Source organism: Akebia trifoliata, chromosome 4 (assembly GCF_017979445.1).
Source record: "Akebia trifoliata isolate Shusen 1 chromosome 4, ASM1797944v1, whole genome shotgun sequence".
Taxonomy (NCBI): domain Eukaryota; kingdom Viridiplantae; phylum Streptophyta; class Magnoliopsida; order Ranunculales; family Lardizabalaceae; genus Akebia; species Akebia trifoliata.
This window is the reverse complement of record NC_141378.1, coordinates 23493994-23515176: the sequence shown is the minus strand read 5'-3', so window position 1 is coordinate 23515176 and position 21183 is coordinate 23493994. Positions and strand designations below refer to the sequence as shown.

General features: G+C 35.5%; 1 protein-coding gene and 1 pseudogene across 2 annotated transcripts in view; both read left to right on the top strand.

Annotated features, from left to right (window-relative positions):
* The window catches only part of LOC147404538 (serine/threonine-protein kinase SAPK7-like), a 28273-nt pseudogene extending 9199 nt beyond the window's left edge, over nt 1-19074 (top strand). Inside the window, exon 7 of the transcript XR_015177824.1 lies at nt 17321-19074. The product of XR_015177824.1 is annotated as a serine/threonine-protein kinase SAPK7-like (transcript). The remainder of the gene's footprint in view (nt 1-17320) is intronic.
* On the top strand, nt 4-15887 carry LOC147404539 (uncharacterized). The gene has a single exon (XM_086440544.1). The coding sequence runs from the start codon at nt 11183-11185 to the stop codon at nt 13640-13642; it is 2460 nt and encodes an 819-aa protein (XP_086296670.1). The 5' UTR covers nt 4-11182; the 3' UTR covers nt 13643-15887.
* Nucleotides 19075-21183: the final 2109 nt, after the last annotated feature.

The window sequence follows — 21183 nt, the reverse complement described above, 5'->3', positions numbered from 1 at the left end:
TCTAATGTTGAATTTATTGAAGTATTTTAATTCAAGAGAGGCAATCTACTTATAATGTGAAAATAAAGACCTAATTATTGTCCATACTCCATATCCCATGTTTGTGTGAGTAGCAAGTGTGTCTAAGAAAAGATAAACAAAACTAATACAAACCAATCGCCCAACAAAAGTAAAGGGAAAATTTTATAAACCAGGGTCATTCAATTCACAAACAATCAAAATGGTAATACATAACATATACATCAGTCAATGGATCAGATTGAACCCAAAGTCTGATCTGATTAAGACTCAATTTGGTTGTATATAACCATATTATGTGTATTCATATTTTATGGATTGTTTATTGGATCGGATAAGATCTGATCCAAATTTTAGTGGGTTGGGTTTTGACCTAGACTTAGGGGAAAAGATAGATTCGTATAAAATGTTGGGTCAAAGACCCCTTAAAAACAGATCTAGAGCCTTCTTTTATTAATCAAAATAATAATTAATATCTACAAGATGTTTTGATGAACACATCTATAAAAGAAGAGATTTGCCAAGTAAGCTATAGAATAAGAATAAGAATTCCTTGTGGTTCTTGATTCTACTTTACAACAAAACAGTAACTCCTTCCTTGTTGAACACCATGCAAGATCAAATTGATGAAAGGAAAACACTACCCCTAAAACCCCTGTAACATGTAAATTGATGACAGTGTGTTAGGGTAGGGGACAATTATCCTATTTATAAAGCTTCTTCCACTTTTGCCCATCATGATCGTTTGATAAGAGATAGGAGCCGCTTCACCATACATGCAGATCGCACCCACGAACTTTGATTGCCAAAACATTTGGTTGTACCCTCTTGAATTTAGATAGTTTAAATCTACCCCTATTTTATGAAAACCGATTGTATATATGGACCATAGAAGAAGGTTTTCTAAATTAAATATTTTATTTTTAAAAAAGGTAGTGGGTTGTCCCACGATACCTTGTCAAACTGAAAGAGTGTGGTTCGTCCCAAGACTCCTACAAAATAGAAGAAGTTCTAATAATCTCCACTTGGTCTATATTTGCAATCATAGATTAGTTAAAAAGATAGTATAAGGGTTGAATAGCTTAAAGTGAGTGGCCACTCTTTATTTTGAAAAAAAAAACATTATCTAAAATCATTTGCGTACTTTAACTTTCACTTAACTTCCAAAACAATGCCAATAATGGATCATGAATGTTTTGGTGTTTTTATATATTTTTGACACCAAGACTGTTCCATTGTCTCAATGCTGGTACTGTCTCTAGATTTGAGCGTTTACCTTTTATGTGAAGCGTTGCATACATGGTAATGCACTTACTGTTATTCTTATTGAATATGACAATATACTTTCTTTATTGAAGAAGGAAGTAAACAATACTCAATGGAAACTGAATTAAAATAAAATTAAAAAACACTTATAGTGATGTATACGTAAAAATAGATAAAAAAAATGAATGAGACCGAGATTAGAGTTTGATTCTATGTTCTCAAGACAATATTTGTCCCACACTGGTGCTCATGGTCTTTGGCGACTGTCTCCTAGGATATAACGATCTCCTTCTTGTGATAGTAGTACTTCAAACCACAAAAACAACGAAACAACTATGATTTGCACTCTCTCTATGAAACTAGCATGAAGAATGATTAAGACAAATTCTATAAAAAATGCAATGAAGGATGAATTATAAATAGAAGAAATATGTCAGTTAAACACTTATTCATAGAGGGTGGCTGTTGGAAAGGGTACTATATCTATTAACATTTAATACATCTTTTTGAAGAGGTACATAACTCTTTGAAAATGTATTGCAACCATTAACATTTAATACTTCTCTTTGAAGAGGACATAACTCTTGGAAAATGTACATTTAATACGTCTATTTGAAGAGATACATAATTCTTGGAAAAGATATTGCAGCTTTTAACAGTTTTCTGTCCACATGACTCTTATAAATAGGTTTTATAATTACTCATGTGACTGTTGGTATGAACTCAAATTCTATAATTTGAGACAAACCCAAACTCTAATTCATCGTTCATTATCCCAACAATCCCCCACATGAATGGAAATTAATTGAAAAAAATGCAAATGAAAAAGCATACACTTGAGAAAGTACAATTGGAAAATAATTGCATCGAGATAGGTAGCTTGCGGCTTTGAACCTTCCCTATTGAAAGACTATTAGATTTACTGGCTAATCAGTGAACATGATGTCCTGAACTTTTCAGCCTTTAGTGTAAACTTAGACAATAAAATTCATACAATTCTTTTCTGAATATAGTTGATTCTCGTGGTTGTATTCATTTTGGCCTGAATAATTCCTGGTTTCATGAGTGCTCTAGATAATTTTAGCCTTTAAAATTCTCATAGAAACGGCCCCCTTCCACACTCATATATGTGATTTCTTATTAAGAGTATCTTGTCTTAACTTACTTGAATTTTCAAGTTATAGTAATCATTAAAATCATAGCTTATCCTAATACACGCTGCAGGTAGCACTGTTTCATCGTAGGAATGGTTGAGAGTAGTTTTCTTCCCAGTGCTAATATTGAATCTTTCAGGGTTTGATTGTCCATTTTGAACCTAGATCTTGAGATCTCCAGTCAACTAGGTTGGGTTGCCATTATGAAAAAATTCCATTCCCCTCGATAAACAGTTAACTTTATCTCTCGACAAACCTTTAGTAAATGGATTCGTAAGGTTATCCTTTGATTTTGATATAATCTATGAAAATTATTCCATTTGAGAGTAACTGCTTCACGGTATTGTCTTCGATGAATATGTCAAGATTTACCGTTATGTATATTACTCTGATTGACTATCGCAATGTATGCATATTGCTGACACATGTTTTGACCAACATGGAATATCTTCTAAGAAATTACGAAGCCATTCAACTTTTCTCCAGCTTTATCCAAAGCTATAAATTCAGAGTCCATAGTGGATCTGGCAATACAAGTTTGCTTTAAAGATTTTTATGATACGGCTACACCTTCAATTGTAAATACATATCCACTAGTGGACTTGGAGTATTTAGTGTCTGATATCCAATTAGCATCGCTATACCCTTCAAGTACAATTGGATATCTTGGTGAAGTGCAACCCATAATTTAGAGTGTATCTTAGATATCCAAAAACCCTAATGAATGCCGTCCAATGATCTTTTCCTGAATTACTTGTATATCTACTCAGTTTATTAACTGAGTATGCTGTCAGAATGCGTGCAGTTCATGACAAACATTAAATTGTTTATGATACAAGCATAATCTATTTGAGATATAGCTTGACCAATATTTTTAGCTAGATGTAAATTTACATCTATAGGTGTTTTTACTGGACTATCTTCGTATTTATTAAATTTTTCTAGTATTTTCTCAATATAGTGTGATTGAGATAATATTAGTCCATCAGATGTTTTAGAAATCTTTATTCTTAATATAATATTTGTAACATCTAAGTTTTTCATATCAAAATTTTTGGTAAGCCTTTTCTTAGTAGCTTTAATGATGTCATTATTGCTACCTATAATAAGCATATCATCCACATAGAGACACACAATTGCATAGCCATTTTGTATGCTCTTGGCATATACGCATTTATCACATTCATTGATCTTGAAGCCATTTGACAACATTGCATTGTCAAATTTTATATGCCATTGCTTTAGTACTTGCTTTAATCCATAAAGAGACTTAGTAAGTTTGCATATCTTCTTTTCATGTCTAGGAATGATAAACTCTTCGAGTTCCATATAGATTTCTTCTTCTAATTCTATATTTAAGAAAGTTGTTTTAATATCCATTTGATGAATTTCAAACTTATGTAATGCAACAATTGCTATTAACATTCTAATGGATGTTATCCTGATAATTAGTGAATATGTATCAGAGAAGTCTAGGCCTTTTTTTTTGTTTAAAGCCCTTTGCTACTAATCTAGTCTTATACTTTTCAATTGTTCCATCAGGTTTCAATTTCCTTTTAAATATTTATTTGTAGCCTAAAGGTTTATTACCTGATGGAAGATCCGTCAGTTCCCATGTGTTATTTTGTAATATGGATTCAGCTTCACTATTAATAGCTTCTTGCCAAAATGGAGCTTAAGGAGTTAACAAATAAGTTAGAAAGGCCCAAATGACTTAATCACTTTAGTTCTCTTACTGCGTCTAGGTTCATCCTCATTTTCTATAGATTTTTTGTCTATATTCCTTTGAGAATTACTACTTGCAGTATCATGAGTTCTTTTATGAGAACTTATTTCTTATATATTTTTATAAGGAAAAATGAAGCATTTCTTGACTTAATAATGGTATTAACATGTATGTCAGGAATGTCAGATTTGTGCACAAAGAATTGATATGCACTACTGTTATGCGAATAACTAATGAATATATAATCAATGGTTTTTGGTTATATCTTATTTAGGGGTAGGAACCATTACTTTAGCTAAATACCTCCACACTTTTACATATTTATATGACGGCTTCGTTCTTTCCATGACTCATATGGAGTTTGGTCATTTTTCTTGTGAGGTATTTTGTTGAAAATGTGATTTGCAAAAAGAATTGCTTCCCCCTCATAAATTCTGGGGTAAACCATAACTTATCAACATAGCATTCATTATTTCCTTTAAGGTTTGATTTTTGTGTTCAACAACACCATTAGATTGAGGTGAATAAGGAGCGATAGTCTGGTGAATAATACTTGGTTCTATATAAAACTCACCAACAGGTACTTCATATTCATCGCCTCTATCGTTTCTTATTATTTTTATTTTTTTGCTAAGTTAATTCTCAATTTCATTCTTGTAATGTTTAAACATTTTTAAGGCTTCGTCTTTACTCCTTAGCAAATACACATAACAATATCTTGTGCAATCATCAATAAAAGTAAGAAAATATTTTTTACCACCTCTAGTTTGCACAAACTTTAAATCACAAATATCACTATGAATTAACTCTAGAGGTTTAGTGTTTTTTTCAACGGAATGAAAGGGTGTTTTGGTCAATTTAAGCTTCACACACGTTTCACACTTGTGATTTGGGTTAATATGAAATTTAGGCAATAAATATAAATTTATTAATCTACGCAAGATATTAAAATTCACATGACCTAATCTATCATTCCACACATTAAAAGACTCGAGCACATAAACAGAAGAATTTACTTTATTAATATTAGAAACTAAGGACACAATTGTCATTACATTCATCTTAAACAGACCATTGGTCAAGTACCCTTTGCTCACATACACCCCATTTTTAGTAAGTACGAATTTGTCGGATTCGAAAACCAACTTGAACTCATTCTTGCTCAAAGACCCTAAAACTAAGTTTTTTCGAATATCTGGAACATGCATCACATTGTTGAGAGTGAGTTCCTTATTCGAGGTTATTTTTAGTACAACCATGCCTATGCCTTCAACCATGGAAGTTTTAGATTTCTTATAAATAATTTTTCTTTAATCCTTACTTCCTCATATGAAGAGAACATTTTCTTGTTTGAACAAGTATGGCGAGTAACTCCAATGTCCACTCACCATTCTTTGGGGTTACTTACCAAATTAACTTTAGACACTGCGGCTGAAAGCTTTATGTCAGTAATATCAGTTACTAGTCTTTCTTCCATGGTCATATGCATTTTGTTTGTCTTCTTTTTGAAGTTCTCGTCCCTTGTTCAAACAACAATCCTTGGCATGGTGACCTTGCTTATGACACATATCATTTTCCTTTGAACCTTTTTGAATAACCTTGGCTTGGACCTTGATTAGAATGCTTTTTTTTTTTTGTTTATTTTTTGTCCTGCTTCCACAATGTTTGCTTTAGATTACATAAAAACATTTCCCACTTTCTTTTTAGAAGTACGGTTATCTTTTTCTATCCTCAATCTCACAATTAAGTCCTCGAGTCCTATCTCTTTACGTTTGTGCTTTAAATAATTTTTAAAGTCTTTGCAAGTTGGTGGTAATTTTCTGCATGTATTTTTTGCAAAATGAGTTGTAACTCTTGGACTTGACTTATGACAGTCTTTGAATCAATCATTTTTAAATCAAGAAAACGACTGACGACGAATTTTTTCATGCCGACATTTTCTATTTTATATTTTTAATCCAAAGACTCCCATAGCTCTTTAGAAGTTTTGATTTGGCTAGACACATTATACAATGTATTTTCCGATCCATTAAGGATATAATTTTTACATAAAAAAATCAGAATGTTTCCATACATCATGTCAGCCACTACTTGATCGTTAGTTTCATTTTCTTTTGAAGTAGGGGCTTCCTCATGTAGAAACTTCACGAGATTTAATGTAGTGAGATAAAACAACGTTTTCTGTTGCCATCTCTTAGACTCAGCCCCATAAAATTTCTCGGGTTTCTCCCCATGACTAACATGGGTTGGAATAGTGACAGGAGCGATAGAATTTGTAACCGATGTAGTAGTCATTCATGTACAATACGAACTCTAAATAATAAACAACTAGGATTTAAAACAGATGTCACAATTTATACCAAAACAAAATTAAAAAAAAAAAGATGAGCCACTGATGTAATAAAACTCTTGCTGTTACAATAATGAAATACTGATTATGAATGGAATATTGTCTTAAGATTGTTATTCTTATTGAATATGACTTTATACTTTCTCTATTTAAGAAGCAAGTAAACAGTACTCAATGGAAATTAAATTAAAATAATATTCAAAAACACTTACAGTGATGTATAAAAAAAAATAGAAAAAAATGAATGAGACCGAGACTAGAGTTTTACTCTATGTCCTTAAGACAATATTCGCCCCACACTGGTGTTCATGGTCTTTGGCAACTATCTCCTAGGATATAACGATCTCCTTCTTGTGATAATAACACTTCGAACCACAAGAACACCGGAACAACTATGATTTTCACACACTCTCTCTATGAAACTAGTATGAAGAATGATCAAGAAAAATTCTATAAAAAATGCAATGAATGATGGACTATAAATCGAAGAAATATGACAGTTAAACACTTATTCATGGAGGACATGGCTGCTGGAAAGGGTACTACACCTATTAACATTTAATGCACCTCTTTGAAGAGGTACATAACTCTTTGAAAAGGTATTGCAATTATTAACATTGCATACACCTTTTTGAAGAAGTACATAACTCTTGGAAAAGGTACATTTAATGCGCTTATTTGAAGAGGTACATAACTCTTGGAAAAGGTACATTTAATACCCCTCTTTGAAGAGGTACATAACTCTTAGAAAAGGTATAGCAACTCTTAACAATTTTCCGTCCACATGACTGTTATGAACAAATTTTGTAATTACCCATGTGACTGTTGGTATGAACTCAGATTCTATAATTTGAGACAAGTCCAAACTCTAATTTATCATTCATTATTCTAACACTTACATCATGCAATCCAAAACTGCTTTCCCATGCTCGTCATGCTTCGTACTCATGATACGTCATTCTAATATATTATGACAAATTGTTATGTGAAAAAAGGGTTGGGTCGGATCGTGTTTGTGTCAATGTCATGTTGAGGTACAGGTATTCTAAAATTTACCCTATCCAAACTCGATCTGTTTAATAATTGTGTCAAAAACTTAAACCCGTTCTTGACACATTTATTAAATAGGTAACCTGACCCAACCTGTGCAACTTGTTTAATAAAATTCTAATCGTAAGTGAAAAAATAGGTTCCATTTCCAATACCAAATATAGTGTTGTGACTTAGTCTAGACACATTTGTGGTAAAACTAAAACCAACACAAGGGAGAGCAGAAGGCATGCATATCCCAAAAAGAAGTTGCCCAAAAAACCTGATGTGCATGTACTTGATGTTGTGCATCAAATAGTTCTACTAAGTAATTTTTTTTAGAAATTATAAGAGAAAGAGATGGAAAGAAAGAGAAAGAGAGATAGAGAGATATGGATAAAGAGAAATAGAGGGAGATGGAGATAAAGAGGTACTTGTAACCTATGTGGTGTACTTCTTAATTTGTAGAGACGAAGATGAGAGAGTTGCAACCAATAAGGATTTAGGGGTTTTGGCCATCACCTGAAAAAAGAAATATGTATTATGAAAATGTGTGCGAAAAAATGCCCACATTTTGGGAAAATGGATAATTTTAATAACTCCTAAATAATTGTTGATATTTGAGACACCTCCTATATGTCATTACATAAATGGATTATATGAGTTTGGTTGTATGTGGATTAACACAACACATGAATGACGTAATAACTAAACGTGTCAACACAGCTTAAGTTGGTTGATGTTCCTAAGCTAGACACGCCCTATTTAATAACCAGGTTAGATGGGTTGACACAATTATGATCTAAACACAATTAGGCTCAATCCAAACCTACTAACTTCATATCGTTTTCAAGTTGTGTTTGCGTGTCGTGTCAAGATTGCCATCCCTATGAAAAACTATCACCTTCCAATCAGGATAAAGTTTTACCAAAGAGTTGCCCAAACACATCTAACCCAAGCATACCTCATTAATACTAAACTGTATTGCCAGGCTAAACTTTAACCTCATAGCATATGCACAAAGTAAATAACAGGGAATAAGAATAATCAAGAGCACTGAAAACACTTTATTGCTAGCATCCAAATTACATGAGTAAAAGAAAATCAATTATGACATGATTGTTGGGATGTTTGCTATTTTGTAGGAGTTGTGGGATGACCCATACTCTTTTTTGTTTAACAAGGAGTTGTGGGACAACTTGCTACACTTTTTAAAAATAAAATATTTAATTCAGAAAACCTCATTGTATGGTCCACATGTAGAATTCGTTTTCATAAAATAAAGGGTTGATTTGAATTATCCAAATTCAAGTGGATACAAACCAATTTTTTGGCAATCAAAGTTCTTGGGTATGATGTCCATGTATAGTGAAGTGGGTCTTATCACTTCTCCCACGACCACGACGAGCGGAAGTGGAAGAAACTCTATAAATAGGACAACCGTTCCCAACCCTAACACTAAAAAAAATGCCATCAATTGGTGTATTATAGGGTTTCTTAGAGATAATATTTTCCTTTCATCACTTCGATCTTGCAGGGTAGTCAAAAAGAAATGAGCTATTGTTTTGCTCTGCATTGAATCAAGAAGCTCAAGGAATTTGTAGTGTAGATAAGATTGTCCAATCATGTAAAGAATGAGCTGATGACTAAAAAAATAAACACAGGCACAATGAAGCAATGAAAAAATATGTATAGAATGAACAGATGACTAAAAATAATAAACATATAGAGATCAAGTATCTTCTAGTGTGTGAGGATAGTGCGAGAGGGTGTTATTAAAGTTCCACATTTGGCTACCAGTTTTATGATGACTGATCTTCTAATCAAAGGTCTTTAAGGAGCATGTTAGTTGCATGAGAATATTAGAGTCATTAGACTTTGTAGTTTAGATAGGATTGTCTTATCATGCTTAATTGATGTTTCTTTGATTCTTGTTATTTGGATACTAGTAATATATTGTTTTCAATGCTCCTGATTATTCGTACACCTTGATATTTACTTTGTGCATATGCTATAGGGTTAAAGTTTAGCCTAGTAATACAATTTAGTATGCTTGGGTTAGATGTGTCTGGGCAACACATTGGTAAACTTTTGTCTTGATAGGAGGGTGATAGTTTTTCACATGATAGTTTGTCGTAATGTATCAGGATGACATACATGAATATGAAGCATGATGTGTATGAGAATTCGCTTTTAGATTGCTTGATGTAAGTGCATTACCATGTATACTCCACTTGAATGAAAGATCATATAAAAGTGAACTCTTAAGTTTAGAGACAATACCAACATTAAAACCATGGAACTTTTTAAGTGTTAAAATTATATAACACCACCAAAACATTCATGATTCGCTGTTGTCTTTGTTTTTGGAATTAAGTGAAAGTTAAAGAACCCAAATGATTTTAGATAATGTTTTTTCAAAATAAAGATTGGCAACTCTCTTTAAAAGTTTTCAATCCTTTTGTTTTTCTTTATAACAAATCTAAGATTGCACATATAAACCAAGTGGGAGATTGGTGAGACGTTTTATATTAGTTAGAGTTGAAGGATTACCTATACTCTTCCGGTTTAGCAAGGAATTGTGGGACAACTCACTGCCTCCTTTAAAAATAGAATATTTAATTTATAAAACCTCCTTCGATGGTTCACATGTACAATTGATTTTCATAGAACAGGGGATTGATTTGAATTATCCAAATTCAAGACTGCTCCATGTACCCTCTTTTTGTTTTTGTTTTATACTTATAAAAACAAAGAAAAAGAAGAAGAGGGCACATGGAGTAGTCTCTTGGAGGAGCTTCAAACAGTCTATCATGATTGATTCTACTATTCATGCGAAATACATCAGTTGCTATGAGGCTACTTGCCATGCTTTGTGGTTGGGAAACTTCATTATGGAGCTAGGTGTTGTGGATTCTATCCACAAGCAGTTGGTCATTTATTGTGAAATGAAGCAGTGACCAAACAATGAGGTTTTCTGATTGTACATGTATTCTCTTGAATTTTGACAGTTCAAATCAACCCCCTGTTTTATGAAATCGACTGTACCTGTGGACCATAAGAGGAGGTTTTCTAAATTAAATATTTTATTTTTAAAAGAGGTAGTGGGTTGTCTGTTAGGCCACAAGTGTGTTTCACTTATTCTAGGCGCAGGGGTAATTCCAGGATTCTACAGGACAGTTGACGTATAAGTAATGATTAGAGAGTGGGGTCTGTTATGGAATAATAATTCTGTTAGGATTTTCTGTTACGGTAGAGAGTGGGGTCTGTTATGGAATAATAATTTTGTTGGGGTTAGTTATGGAATAATAATTATGTTAGGATTTTCTGTCATGATAGAGAGTGGGGTCTGTTATGGAATAATAATTCTGTTAGGTTTTTCTGTTATGGTTAGGTGGTGAGGAGAATATAAGGGGAGGAGTTGGTTTGAGGGGGGGGGGGGACAAGAAGTTTTATTTTGTATTGAACTTGCTCATTTTGGAGAGTTTCCAAGCCTCTCGAATGCTTGGCTAGTCTGTACCAATTCAAAGATTAAATATAAATTCTCTCATCCAATTTTCTGCTACTATCTGTGTTCCCTTAGTTTATTATCAGTTCCAGTGCCTATCAAATTGGTATCAGAGCAAATGTACCTGGGAAATGGCAGCCAAAAATGTTGCTCAACGGATGGATTCTATGGAGGAAGTGGTTGGTGCGGTGCAAGAAGAAGTTCATCGGGAAATTAGCACATTGAAGGAGGAATTGCAGAATATGAACAAAAGATTCGAACAGTTCATTAAATTGCAAGAAGATACAGCTCGGAACAATTCATCAGCTCATGGTATAGATGGTAGCTCGAGTTCAAACGGATTTCGCCATGAAGTCCGATTCCGGAAACTTGAGATGCCATTGTTTGATGGTTCGAATCCAGATGGATGGATTTTGAAGGCGGAGCGATATTTCTCCCACAATCGGTTTACGAATGAAGAGAAAATTGAGGCGGCAATCGTGGCGTTTGATGGAGATGCTCTACTGTGGTATCAATGGGAAAATAAGAAACGTTCCATTGTTCTTTGGGAAGAGATGAAGATTCTCCTCTTGAAGCAGTTCCGATCAACTCAAACTTGCTCACTCCATGAACAGTGGTTGGCTCTTGTTCAAGAAGGTAGCGTGCAGGAGTATCGCCGGAAATTTATTGAGCTGTTGGTGCCACTGGAGAATGTTTTTGATGAAGTAGCCTTGGGAAACTTCATCAATGGGTTGAAACCAGAGATTAGAGTAGAGGTTCGGATCTTGGAACCCAGTAACTTGGGCCGGGCCATGGACTTAGCCCAAAAGATAGAAGAGAAGTTGTGGGTGACCAAGGCCCACAAACCAGCTGGAGGGCTTAATCGGGTAGGATGGTCAACGCGAAGCTCAAGCTCCTATTCTGAAGCTTCTCGACCAATTTTTGGGGCAAATTATTCTACAGCCAAATCTTCTGGAGAGGTGCGAAGGCTCACCGATTCAGAGCTACAAAAGAAACGGGAAAAAGGGCTGTGTTTTCGATGTGATGAAAAATGGGCACCTGAGCATCGCTGCAAGAAGAAGGAATTGAATGTCCTTCTTACCCACGATGTCGATGAAGGAGAGCTGGGGGAGGCTAACAAATTGGAAGAAGCAGTGGCTGAACTGGAGACAACCGAACTTAATCAAGTAATGGAAGTTTTGCTCAATTCGGTGGTGGGCTTAACTACTCCAAAGACAATGAAGCTGAAGGGAATGATCGGTGAACAAGAGGTGGTGGTCTTGATTGACCCAGGTGCAACTCATAACTTTATTTCCTTAGATTTGGTTAATAAAATACAATTACCTGTTGTTAAAACTGAGGTTTATGGAGTGACCATGGGAACTGGAACTGCGGTATGCGGTAAAGGCATATGCAGAGGGGTAACTCTTCATTTGCAGGGGATTGATATTGTGGAAGAATTCTTGCCCCTTGGGTTGGGGAGTTCTGATGTAATCCTAGGAATTCAGTGGCTTGAGACGTTGGGAATGACTCATACAGATTGGAAGACACAAGTGATGAAATTTAGGCTTGGTAGTGAGACTGTCACTCTGCGTGGGGATCCTTCCCTTGGGAAACCTCTGGTTTCTTTGAAGGCTATGATGCGAACCATTAAACATGAGGGAGCTGGAATTTTGGTGGAGCTTAATCAATTGGAGGGTCTGGGTGAAGAAAGTCCTGAGGTGCCGCCGTTTCTGCACCAAGTCTTGGCAGATTATGAAGCTGTTTTTGACATGCCTTCGGGATTACCTCCTAATAGGGGACATGAACACTCTATTGTGCTCAAAGAGGGCAGCCAACCGATTAGTGTCCGACCATATCGCTATCTGCATGCCCAGAAAGATGAGATTGAAAGATTAATCAAGGAAATGCTTGCTACTGGAATAATTCAAGTCAGTAATAGCCCTTTTTCGAGCCCGGTTTTGCTTGTTAAGAAGAAGGATGGTTCCTGGCGTTTTTGTGTGGATTATAGGGCTTTAAATAAGGCCACAGTACCAGATAAGTATCCAATTCCTGTTATTGATGAACTCCTTGATGAGTTACACGGTGCGGAATTTTTTTCTAAGTTAGACTTGAAGTCCGGTTACCACCAAATCAGGGTCAGCAACCAGGATATTCATAAAACGGCTTTTCGAACTCATGATGGACATTACGAGTTCCTTGTCATGCACTTCGGTCTTACGAATGCCCCCGCTACGTTCCAATCCTTGATGAATGATATTTTTCGGCCCTATCTTAGGAAGTTTGTTTTAGTGTTCTTTGACGACATTCTGATTTACAGCCCTTCAGAGGAGTCCCATCAGCAGCATTTAGCACAAGTTTTGGAAGTCTTGCACGCCAATAGTCTCTATGCTAACAGAAAGAAATGTGAGTTTGGTAGAACTCAAGTGGCTTATTTAGGTCATATAATTTCTGGACAAGGGGTAGCGGCTGATCCAAGCAAAATCCAAGCCATGATTGCTTGGCCAATGCCCACTAACTTGAAGGCATTAAGGGGATTTTTGGGTTTGATTGGGTACTATCGAAAGTTTGTGGCTGGGTATGCTCGAATTGCGTTGTCGTTGACTGATTAGCTTAAAAAAGATAAGTTTGGGTCTTAAGTGTGCTATGTCCTCAGTCCCTGTTTTGGCAATGCCCGATTTCACAAAGTCATTCATTATCGAGACGGATGCTTTTGGGTTTGGGTTAGGGGCTGTCCTTACCCAGGGACAGCAGCCAGTGGCTTATTACAGCCAAGTTCTAGGTCCCCGAGCTCGCTTGAAGTCCATATATGAGAAGGAATTAATGGCAATAGTGTTTGCAGTGATGAAATGGCGACCTTATTTGCTTGGAAGGCGTTTCATTGTGCGGACAGATCAGCAGAGTTTGAAGTTTCTATTGGAACAACGAATTGTTGGAGTTGAGTATCAAAAATGGATTACTAAACTCATGGGGTACGATTTCGATATTCAATACCGTAGTGGGGCAAGTAATCGGGTAGCGGATGCACTCTCTCGCATGTCAGATCAAGTGGAGTGTTCCACCTTGGCAGTTCCACAGTGGCAGCATTGGGATTCTTTAAAGGTCGAATTGGCTGAGGATACTTTTCTAAAGAAACTAAGGGATGAAATCACTTCGGGTACTCAATCTCATGTTGGGTTTACAGTAGAACAAGGGATCTTGTTTTATAAGAATCGACTCGTTATTCCTCGGTCCTTTAAGCTCATTTCTACTCTACTTGGAGAGTTTCATACCTCCCAAGTTGGGGGGCATTCGGGAGAAACAAAAACTTATCAGCGTCTTGCAGTTGAGTTATATTGGATAGGCATGCGCAAAGACGTAGCCAGATTCGTGCGGGAATGCATAGTTTGCCAACAACACAAGCACCTGGCCACTACTCCCGCTGGGTTACTGCAACCTATTCCACTTCCGGCACAAGTATGGGATGAGGTCACTCTTGATTTTATTGAGGGGCTGCCTCGTTCCGAGGGTTGGGATACTATCTTAGTAGTGGTGGACAGACTAAGTAAGTATGCTCATTTTATTGGCTTGAAACATCCTTTCACTGCGCTATCAGTTGCTGGCATCTTTGTTTGTGAGATTGTGAGGCTTCATGGTATTCCTCAATCAATTATTTCTGATCGAATAGTGTTCCTGAGTCATTTTTGGAGTGAGCCGTTTAAGTTGCAAGGAACTACTTTAAAACGATGCACTGCCTATCATCCTCAGTCCGATGGACAGACGGAAGTTGTCAATCGATGCCTTGAGACTTATTTGCGCTGTTTTGCTTTTGAAAAGCCTCGTAGTTGGGCTTGCTAGTTGGCATGGGCAGAGTATTGGTACAACACTTCTTTTCACTCCTCTACTCGTTGTACTCCTTTTCGTGCTCTTTATGGTCGAGATCCACCTCCTCTTATTCGTTATGAGCGAGGAGCTGCTTCGGTGTCCTTGGTGGATCAGTTGTTGGAAGATCGTGATGCTATTTTGGATGATTTGAGAATGCAATTGCTTCTAGCTCAGCAGCGGATGAAGTTGCAAGCTGATATCAAGCGTCGCCATGAAGAGTTCAATGAAGGTGACTTAGTTTTCTTGAAATTGAGACCATACCGGCAGCGTTCCCTCGCTCAACGTAAGTATGAGAAATTAGCTGCTCGTTACTACGGCCCTTTCAAGGTCCTTCAGCGCATTGGTAAGGTGGCTTACAAATTGGAGCTTCCTCAGACAACAACGATTCACCCTATTTTCCATGTTTCTCAGTTGAGGCCAGCACGTGGAATGTCTTCCTCCTCACCAATATTACCACCTCAATTGACTCCTGAGCTTGAACTTGTGGTGGAACCAGAAGTATTGTTGGGAGTACGTCCTAAAGCTCATGGCCAGCCGGGAGAAGTTGAAGTGTTGCTGCAATGGAAGTCTTTGCCTGAGTATGAGGCAACTTGGGAGGATTTTCACTTGATTCAACAACGATTTCCTGACTTTCACCTTGAGGACAAGGTGAATGTTTGGGCGGGAGGTAATGTTAGGCCACAAGTGCGTTTCACTTATTCTAGGCGCAGGGGTAATTCCAGGATTCTACAGGACAGTTGACGTATAAGTAATGATTAGAGAGTGGGGTCTGTTATGGAATAATAATTCTGTTAGGATTTTCTGTTATGGTAGAGAGTGGGGTCTGTTATGGAATAATAATTCTGTTGGGGTCTGTTATGGAATAATAATTCTGTTAGGATTTTCTGTTATGATAGAGAGTGGGGTCTGTTATGGAATAATAATTCTGTTAGGATTTTCTGTTATGGTTAGGTGGTGAGGAGAATATAAGGAGAGGAGTTGGTTTGAGGGGGGGGGGGGGGGGGGGGGGACAAGAAGTTTTATTTTGTATTGAGCTTGCTCATTTTGGAGAGTTTCCAAGCCTCTCGAATGCTTGGTTAGTTTGTACCAATTCAAAGATTAAATATAAATTCTCTCATCCAATTTTCTGCTACTATCTGTGTTCCCTTAGTTTATTATCAGCTCCAGTGCCTATCATTGTCCTACGATACCTTGTCAAACCGAAATGTGTATGTTGTTTACATTCTGTTTCAACTTATAGAAGTTGTGTTGTGTACATGCTAGACTGTCAAAGATCTTCTAGGGCCACATTCTCATTATGGAAAAATCTTCATGTTACTAACCATAGTGCGCTAGGTAAGAACTTTGTGGATTTTAGATTTTGCCTATGTGAGGCACTTCTTGAATAATTTGGAGATGTTACTTACTCTATGACTGTATTGAAATACATACAAAACCCTTGGTGGTGGTAGAGGGAAATCCATTTGGCATGGTAGTGTTAGAATATCAATTATGATGTAATGTATTAAGGTGCATCAAGATGTTTTGGATCATTATCTTATGATTAGAATGTGTAGTTATACGGTTATGTAACTTCCGCATCTAATATTTATCTATTAATAGAATTTCACCAGAAATGTAATTAATCTAGGAATTTTGTCATCTCAAACAAGTCCGTAATATTTCAGTTATTTGGAAGTCTTGTCAGGTAGATTCTTTGAGAGGAAAGCTTTTGTGATTGTCACAAGTATGAACCCACCTCCTTTGAAATGCTACTTAGCATGGATAGAATAATTTTTGAGCTTTCTCATTGCAATCTTGTGAGAGATGTCTTTTTATACCGGGGAGAATTGGTTAGAAGAAACACCTTCGATAAGAAGTTTTTCTTTACAAATCATAATCTTTCACGATTACGATACACAAATTAATAGGATTGTTTGGATGCCCTTGTAAGGTCCACAAACAGCCTTGCAGTAGTCTACAATCATTCTGTTGGATTAGGAATAGGATTTCCTTCTGAGTCAATATGAGGACTTAACTTTGTTTTTCATTTTCTTGTGGTATATGTGGGGTCATTCTTCAATGATGCCATTGAACCCATGTGGGTAGCACATATGGTTGCAGGTGATTCTGTCCTCTCATGTTACATTTTTTTAAATAATTGTCACCGTGAATACCCGAAATTGGTATTCTTGGTTCAACCCATGTAACAACCATGAGTAGATCAGTCAGTTTTAGCTCTAGATTAGAAGCTCAATATGATTATTGGGCTATTTTGGTAGGTGACTTGGTGGGCCATAGGTATGGTATGGTGGTAGGTTCACTGAGGATGATATGGTCTCAAAGTAGCTTGGAGAGAGTGTTGTTTTGGAAGCTTAATCATTGGTGAAATTGCAGAGTTTTTTTTTTTTGCTCTTTTTCTTTCTGATAAATAACTGAACTTGCAGAGGATTTCCATCACAGAAATCAAGAACCACCCTTGGTTCTTGAAGAACTTGCCAAGGGAACTAAAAGAGTCGGCCCAAGCAATCTACTACCAAAGAGAGAACTCAAGCTTTTCTCTCCAGAGTATCGATGACATAATGAAAATTGTGGGTGAGGCAAGAATACCTCTTCCATCATCAAGGTTTGTTGGAGGCTTCGGCTGGGGAGGGGAAGAAGATGAAGAGGAGTGCAAGGAAGAAGATGAAGATACAGAGGATGATGATAACGAAGATGAATATGAGAAGAGGGTTAAGGAAGTGCATGCAAGTGGAGAGTTTCATGTCAGTTAAGGATTATTTTTCCTCTCTTGTTAATTCTTCTTATTGTTATTAGAAAATTTTAATTTCATATTGGATTATGTAGACTACATGATGTTTGTATAGAATTTAATAATATTTTACTGTGTGTTTGGTAACACTTCTGAAGTCTGAATGGAGGTGGTCCACCTTTAAAATTCAGACTTTAGAAGTTTTATTTCCGTTTGTTTTAGTTTAGATTTCAGACTTCAGAACCAAAATTCAGAAGTTTTGAACCAGTGATGGAGAGATACTGGACGAAACTTCTGAAATCTGAATTTTTTTTATTCTTAAAATACCCTCCTATTACTTATTCTTTCTTTATATGAACCTTAAAACCCTTTAATTTTTCTACATCTCTTTCCTCTACAATTGTAATGTTAAAGTCTCTCCCCTTTCTCTCGTTTCGTGTTTGAAAATCTTATATATTTATACAAACCTTAAAACCTTATATTTTTCATCTAGAAAATGAATGATTATTTATTGTTTGAGTATTATCTTGTTGAAATATAATTTCTCAAGTATGAATTCAAATTGAAAACAATACATTTAGGTGTTTGATGTGTTAGAAATCGAAATTAAATGTGTGGATGGTTTCATCATGCATAATATGTTATGTTTTTCGGTTAACAATTTATTAGAATTACAAAGAGGTATTATTGTCAAAATGGCCATTATGTTTTAAAATTTTATTTGTATCTAGAAGCTTTTAAAAATGATAAACAAACCACTTTTCTAAAATAAGATTTCAGATTCCAGATTTTAGAAAATAGACTTCAGACTTTAGATTCTAGACTTTAGAAGTGTTACCAAACATGCCCTAAATAAATTCGAAATGGGGGTTTTAAATATTGAATAACTCCTATTAGAGTAGTAGTTATATATGTAGTAATTTAGTAAGGTGTGTAGAGATACACTAATCAATTATATCGTTGTAGTGAATGTAGTTATATACCTGCATGTATGTAAATAATGTTTATTTAATAGAATGTTTAAGGGAGATAACGGGCCTTTCAGTTTATCAGAAGTTTTCATGAAATAAGAGCGCCTTGGCTGGCTTGGATCATGCGATCAGGTCAGTCATGGTTTTGGATCTCAGTCTAATCTCTTATCGTTCTCAAGTTATGACTCGTAGGCATTTTGTCAAATACATCATGCCCATTGATATACCTATCGAATGATGTAATTTAATTTAAATAAGTGAGAAGCATAGGATCTTTTCTTAGTATTTTATTCTAAGTGGGAAAAGTGGGAGAGGTGTATCTTGTACATGAATTATGGGTAAATTGATAGTTTGGAGAACTAATCCCTATTTTGTAGGAGATTAAATTGTAATGTGCAGTTTTGATTTTTTATTATTCAACTCTCCAAATTTGTATCAGAAAACTTGTCAAGAAAATATTATAAAAATTTTATTTCAATTTGAAGACTAATCATCTCGAATTTGATTTTGGAGGTCGGATCTCCCTCAAATGAGATCAAATCTATCTTTTTTATTTTATTTTATTTCATGTTTGTCATTCAAATATTTTCAAAACCATTCCAAATAACACCACATGTTTTCTCCTTTACTCAATCTATTAAAAAAAAAAAAAAAAAATTCTGATCCACAATCCCATCCAATCATCTAAAACATTTTTCAGGCTTCATCGTGATGTACTGCTCACAAATTATGTTGGTAAAATCAATCACCATCTGCTCGTGTCATTGTGTTCTATTACTACAACCATTACTCATCCTCAATCTCGACTTCCATTCATTTGTGGGTCTCCATTGTCGACTCTGTTAGATCCAAACATGATCGCCGAACTATTGAATGAATTCTCGCTTCTACTTCCATTTCAGAGGATGTGGAGTTATTCTCTGTAATCAACATTTTACAAAACATGCTTTTGATTAGGTGTATGATATATAAACCAAATCATGTCTATATTTTCTACTAAACATGTCAACAACTTTATGCCGCAGCAATTACAATTGTTATTGCTCATTTGACCTCTTCATCAATTTTTTTTTCCTTTAAAATCAATTTCTTACCCTTCAATTCTTTTCTTGGAGTTCAAGTTGAGGATGGAGACTTCTCAAGCCCGAACGTCTTTAGAAATTTTGTTTGATAGTGGGTTATGTTTTTAATCCATAATCCATGCCTTCTCATTTGATACAATTGTGTTATCTTTGTATGTTAAGCCACTAGTTCCATGTTTAGTTTGCACATTGCCCAATTGTAAGGAGAAGAAAAGTGGAAAGATTTCCACCACTAATATTGCTTTCGAGAATCACAAATAAGTCTAAAGTCCAATTTTAATTTAAAGGCCATCATCAATGATCACTTGGAAAGTGATCAAGTTAATCAAAGGGAGACCACACAGACATGTATATTGATTGATTTCTTCTCAATTCAAGATAAAATTAGTCAAAATTTGACTTGAATTCTTGTGAGAATAACAAGAGGTGAAACAAGAAAGGGGAGAGATTTCTGTAGAAGATGAATGTGAGAGTATTTCCACTCTCGTCGTTATTGTGCAAGACAGTGAACGTAAGGAGATGGAGAGGTAAAAGTCAGAAAAGAAGGGTTTATTTTTAATTTTTTTTCCGCAAAAGTCGGAAAAACTTTACAGTTGTCAAATTAAATGTAGAATGAACGTTGAATCTAGTCAAATCTAATGGTTCAAAAAACTTGGTGCAATGCTTGATACTCTTTAGGGCCTCCGAAACAATCCTCATATATATAATAAGTACTAAGTCCTAGTGTTGTACCATAATAGGTCTAATCATTCTAAATGAAAAAGTGTGGGGCTGACTTCAGAGCATCTTATCCTCAATAATGAGTTGGTCCATTGAAAAAAGGTAGCTTATCCACCCGGCGTTTGGGGGTGGATAACCATTCTATATTTTAATGATCACACCCCGACTTCCAATTCTTCTTTTAGGTGACAAAAGTACTTTGAGATCTAAAAGGTTTTTTATTTTTATTTATTCATTTATATGAGAGAATGAAAAAGGTACTTTTCATTTCTTATTTTGGTGAGAAAGTACTTACATTTATTCTTCTTGTGTGTGACTCAAAAACATCACTTAAAAAAAATCAAAAATTAAAAGATATTTTTCACCATTGAACTTGAATTTTAAATATCGGGGAGTTCAGAAGCCGCTCATTTTTGAAGTGTTTGTTGAAACAACTTTTAATTCATGACGACAGATTTTTGGGGTAAGTTTTTCAATATTAGATATATTCTATCTCCTTCAACCTTCAAACCACAAGATCAAGATATGATTTTTGGATAAAAATATTAAGGATTTTCTACAATGCATTCAAGACAGGATTGCATCGATGACATATTTCTTGGAAGGTTGAAGATGAGGGATTTAGATCATTTTAATTTCTCAAAGTTGACCAAAGTCAAATGAGATACGTTTGCATGCAATCCATTTGAAAACACAAGGGTATCTCTAATATTGACCAAAAAATGTAGGGGCATATCTAAATCACCCGATAATTTACACCACATGTTTATGTTGGATGTAAATAA